The sequence below is a fragment of the Sinocyclocheilus grahami genome, unplaced genomic scaffold (assembly GCF_001515645.1).
Source record: "Sinocyclocheilus grahami isolate Dianchi unplaced genomic scaffold, SAMN03320097.WGS_v1.1 scaffold176.1, whole genome shotgun sequence".
Classification (NCBI taxonomy): domain Eukaryota; kingdom Metazoa; phylum Chordata; class Actinopteri; order Cypriniformes; family Cyprinidae; genus Sinocyclocheilus; species Sinocyclocheilus grahami.
In genome coordinates, this window is record NW_015505355.1 from 564,640 (window position 1) to 570,583 (window position 5,944).

General features: G+C 35.8%; 1 protein-coding gene across 1 annotated transcript in view; it reads right to left on the reverse strand.

The window, feature by feature from the left end:
• Window positions 1-970: 970 nt before the first annotated feature.
• Window positions 971-5,944, reverse strand: part of LOC107593815 (neural cell adhesion molecule 2) — a 62,707-nt gene continuing 57,733 nt past the window's right edge. The window contains exons 14-15 of the mRNA XM_016283693.1: window positions 3,386-3,605; window positions 971-1,864 (exon numbers count right to left, since the gene is read on the reverse strand). Coding sequence (XP_016139179.1) covers window positions 3,394-3,605 — 212 coding nt within the window. The 3' untranslated portion in view covers window positions 971-1,864; window positions 3,386-3,393. The remainder of the gene's footprint in view (window positions 1,865-3,385; window positions 3,606-5,944) is intronic.

A 5,944-nucleotide genomic window follows, 5' to 3' on the forward strand; every position in this document is an offset into this window, starting at 1 on the left:
AGCGTGTGTTACACAATTAGCATGTGTTCTTGTGGCAATACGTGTTGTAAATTATAATACGCTTCGTTAATTGAAATAAAGCAAAACATATATAAATATTAGATAAAAGTTTTAAAATTAAAATACAATTTAAATGCTGCCTTGGAGCACTACAAGTACTAAAAATAAAAATAAAACAAAAATAAAGACTGCAAAAGGTGATTTTCTTCGTTAGTATTTTTGTCTTGTTTTCTTGTATGAATATCTACAAATTCTGGAATTAAGATGCATTTACTCGACAAGTAAAATGAGGCTTGTTTTCTGAAAAATATTATCCAAATTTTGTTAGTTTTTGCTTAAAACAATTAAAAATATCTGCCAATGGGGTAAGAAAAATAATCTTGTTTAGCCTTTGAATTAAGATTATTTTTCTTACCCCATCGGCAGATATTTTTGCTTGTTTTAAGCAAAAACTAATGAAATTTGGATAATATTTTTAGAAAACAAGACAACATATCTTAAGTCGTTTTACTTGTCAAGTAAATGCATCCTGATTCAATAAATGTTATATAATTATACCAGAAAACACGACATAAATACTAAGGAAGAAAATATTTTTTGCAGTGTATATAAGATGCCAAATTTTAAATAAACATAAAAGCACATAATAAAATTACCCAAAATTACACTAAAATGAAAACTGAAAAATATAAAAACATAAATGAATATTAATAAATGTCATGAAATTGAATTAAAATATAAATATTATATTACAATTACAAAAACAAACGGAATTAGTAATATAGCTTTAGAAGCTACGCAAAATAAAATACGTTTAAGCCAAAGTATTAAAATGAATAAAAATGGCAAAATCTAAATCACATAATACGTTAGAAAAATGTAAACTAAAATTAAAAGGAAAACTGAAAATTATATATATATATAATTCCTGAGCAAATTAATTAAACTGTTGACATGTTCACAGCAACTACCTGAATAACGAATTAAAGCAAACTCTAGCAACACTGCGCTCACAAAGCGTCTGTCAAACATTCGCATCTTTGTTTGTGTATTTGCGTACTCATTCTCACATACACTCACACATGCACACATTAATCAGCATAAATTAATAAGAGCATTTCATCTGGCATCATGGCAGTTGAGCAAATCCAAACTACAAAGTCACTTTACTACAAAGTTTTGCCAGGTTTCTTTTGCGAAGTGACCCCTGCGTTTAAAACTCATGACGACGAAATGGAAAACAAGCTTCAGAATTCGACATACATAAGACGCACCACCTAGTTCTCGCCGGACACGCCTGGAAAAATAGAAGAAATCCAATCCATCTGGATTTTCCCCATGGAAAAGTCCTACCAAAACATCGAAAAAGCCAAAAACCCATGAAGTCTCTTAACACATTTAGATGAGAAGCCCAGAATCTGAAATCATCAAGACTATAGACACAACACAACGTCCCGCTGGGCAGAAAAAATCTGACTCGACATGCCTGGAAAGTAGAAGAAAGGTCTGGAAACATATTTCTGAGATCCTCCACGGCCAAACCAAAAAAACATCAAGACGCAAACGCCAACCGAAAAGTAGCGCTGGAGTCATCGTGAATATAAAGGACAGTAGATTTATCACAAAAACGCAGTCTCTGTTTGCATTTGAACATATTTACACACCCTTCTTTCTTATCTTTTCGTTTCTCTGTTATGATATTTTCTGCTTTCTGCATTTGGTCTGAGTTTGTTCGGGCTGGGATCGTCTCCGGGCTCCATTACGCTTTGCTGTCGTCCTGTTTTGTGTGGATGCTGTTGTCCGTGTGGACCTTGATCTCGATCAAGTCCGGCTTCAGCACCTCCTTGCCGTTCTCCTCCTTCAGGTATATACTGCATTAAAGGAAAAGTTCAGGTAAAAATGAAAATGTGCTCACCCTCAAACCATCCAAGATTAGGATGAGTTTGTTTCTTCATCAGATTTGTAGAAATGTAGCATTGCATCAGTGTCTCAGCAATGGATGCTCTGCAGTGAATGGGTGGCGGCAGAATTGGAGGAAAATGAAAATGTGCTCACCCTCAAACCATCCAAGATTAGGATGAGTTTGTTTCTTCATCAGATTTGTAGAAATGTAGCATTGCATCAGTGTCTCAGCAATGGATGCTCTGCAGTGAATGGGTGCCGTCAGAATGAGAGTCCAAACAGCTGATAAAAACATCACAATAATACAAGTAATCCACACCACCCCAGTCCATCAGTTAAAGTCACATTAAAATCCAGACACATATTTGTTTAACGTCTTAATGCTGGATGTGTTTCAGCTTTTGTCTTCTCCAGATGTGAACTGATGGACTGGAGTGCTGTGGATTATTGTGATGTTTTTATCAGCTGTTTGGACTCTCATTCTGATGGCACCCATTCACATCCAATGGTGAGCAAGTGATGCAATGCTACATGCAATGCTACATTTCTCCAAATCTGATGAAGAAACAAACTCATCTGCATCTCGGATGGCCTGAGGGTGAGCACATTTTCAGCAAATTAAATTTTGGGGTGAACTATTCATAAAACATTGTATTCCATTCTGAACACAATCGTCTACATGTATCTATTAAAGATGCTTAAGTTTAAAAAGATGCTAAGGCATGTTATGATGTCCTCCTTAATCTCAATCACATTTTATTTTGACTTCTGACTCAGTGCTAATCACACTATAGCGAGTACTTCAACTGTTTATGTGAGCAATAATATCTGAAAGAATCTTCCATAAGACGATTATGACAGTAAACCCACCAACGTGGGACTTAATGCGCCGCTAATGCAAACAGATCAATAGACTCAGTCTTTTATTAGCAAATGAATCTCATGAGGTCTGTCTAATGCTAAAGCAAGTCTGATCATTTACTGAACTCACTTGGCAGAACGTTATTAAACGAGCCCATTACTGCATATCTATATGTGCATATTATTAATAGTGTTTAATGGTAATGGGAATATATTATGAAATAATTTACTGTAAGTTGAGGGTGGAATTCAACCCTCATTATTAGATAATGACTGTCAGTTTCTATCAATCATCAGATTCAGAGGAGACAGATGATGACTTCATTAGCAGCCCTTCAAATGTAAATGTTAAAATGATTATAAAATCATTGAAATGATGCTAAACGATGCAAACACTCTCACAAAGACAACGTTTTTTCAACCAAACGTCTCTGAGTTACTGTTCTAATGTTTGGGGTCTGTAAATCGTTACTTAGTCTCTTCTGCTCACCAAGGCTGCATGAATTTGATTAAAAACTCACAAATAGTCATCCATCACATCTAACGAAAGATCCAGTGCAATGACGAGCGCACGAGAAAGACGGACGGACCGAGAACCGACGGCACTCATGCAAACGAACGCCGATGAACTCACAGATACGCAGCTTTGCCCTCCTCCAGCTCTTTGCTCTTGCCGCTGGTGGAGGTTTTCTTGCTGCAGAGCTTGCGGGTGATGCACATGAGCAGGCCACACTGACGCAGGAAGAAGCAGCTGATGTCCACCAGCACCAGCAGCAGAAGAAGAGCCGCCACGCCAAGCCCCACCACCGCGCCGAGGCCCAGGCCGCTGAACAGGGAGTCTGCTGAGACCGGAGAGCAAAACACACGCTCAACAGCCATGTCTGAAAACACATCTCCAATGGATGGAGACGAGAGATGAAATCAGCAGCTCAGAGATTCAGACGTTTCTTCATGATCATGTTCTGCTTGGGTCCGAAATAGAGACGACAAGGCTTTGAACATCTCATGGTAGTTCAGGTTCAGTTTTATGGCAACAGTGAATTTTATTGCATGCATCTAACGTCCAAATGCAAATCTATAAATAAGAATAAATGCAAAGCACAACACACTAACACTGTCAATTTAAACACCGCTGTCAGATTTGTTTTGCCATATACTTCCATTATGCAATTTATTTTTTTTGGCCAGGGTCAAACATTACTATATTCATTCATTCACTTATTATTGTCATATTTTTGAAAAATCACATGCATAAATGCAATAAACGTTCACATGCTAAAACACTAACATTTGCTGATGGATGTCCACGTTGTTGCCAGTAGTGTTATTTTAGTATTATTATAGCATTTATTAATATTTTAAGTTATTTTTCACTTTAATTTGAGTAATTTTTTTATGTGCTTTTTGTTTTTCATATTTATATGTAGCTTTATTTTTATTTGAGTTTTAATTTGGTTAATTATTTTAGTCAAATTAAACTTATCTCAGTTATCTTCAGTTTTCGTCTAATATTATTATTTTATTTTATTTATTACGTCATTTCAATATACAATTTATTTTGTATAGTTTTATTTAACAATGAAACCGTTCAGTAAACATACTTTTATAACAGACATCAAACATCCTCCATTTTTCTATCTATGAAAACAAGAATACATATTATTTCTATTTTGAATTTTTAAAAAAAATCACATTTTATATGCTTTTGACATTTTTTAAATACATTAATATTTAGTTTTATTTTATTTAAGTTTTAGTAACATTCACCTTCTTTCATTTGAGTTTTTAAAGCTTTTTTTATAGTTTATTTATTTTATTAACTTTATTTCAATAGATTTAGTTTTAGTTTACAATAACAACCCCGGCTGCCCGTCTATGTGGATCTATTTTCTTATATTTTTGCAGGGGTCAAATGTTACCTTATTGGCTAATAGTCATATTTCTGGAAAAGTGCATCACTCCTTTATGATAACACAAAGACAAGAAAGTTCATCTAAAAGAAACATGACAGTTTACAATACATTGAAATGCTTAAAGATGCAATCCAATAGTTGAAGAAAAAACGTGTGCAGTTCTTTATTCTTCCACTAAAAGCATGTACTTACCGTAGCTAGACAGAAAACAAACCTTTTAAATGATTTCTGAGTAATCACAGGTTAAAAGATATGACTGTTCAATACGCTCTTCCCGTATTGATCTGAAGTAAGTCAAAGCTTTAGGACATGATTCTGCAGCAGTCCATCTTCAAGTTGTTTTGTTATGGATGAAAGGCATCAAAGATTCACACACAACATGTTAGAAATACAAAGAACCAGACTGACATTCACCTTCATATTACGGTTTATGGAGCGGATACGTGGACTGACCCGCAGCGTAAACACCATCTGAGAGCATCTAAATGTCTGTTAATGTACTGCAGACGCCTGAAGCACTGACTGATTAGAAGAAAACTCTTAAAAATGGGAAACCTTGAGTCAACATCAGCGCCCTGAACATCTTCAGAGGGTTTCATTGATTCACAGAGCATCAAACACAAACACGGAATTCATGTTCAGTGCTGGACGAAGCAAACAGAAGTCAAACTTCAAAACACTCGCTTTTGCCGCTTCAAGTTAAAGCAATAGTTCAGCCAGAAATTAAATTAGCTGGCCATCCGAGATTAGGATGGGTTTGTTTCTTGGAGAAATGTAGCATTGCGTCACTTGCTCACCAATGGATGTGAATGGGTGCCGTCAGAATGAGAGTCCAAACAGCTGATAAAAACATCACAATAATCCACAGCACTCCAGTCCATCAGTTAACATCTGGAGAAGACAAAAGCTGAAACAAATCCAGCATTAAGACGTTTTTAACTAAAATACCATAGAGTCTATAATCCATAATAACGCTTCCTCCGGTGACAAAGTGGTCTGGTGTGAATCAGGAGAGAAATCTGCACAGATAAACAAATCTGTGGCTGGATTTTGATGTGAGAGACGACAGCAGATGCACTTTTTCACTGGAGGAAACGTTATTATGGATTATGGACTCATATTTTTTTGTTAAAAGCGTCTTAATGCTGGATTTGTTTCAGCTTTTGTCTTCTCCAGATGTTAACTGATGGACTGGAGTGCTGTGGATTATTGTGATGTTTTTATCAGCTGTTTGGACTCTCATTCTGACGGCACCCATTCACATCCAT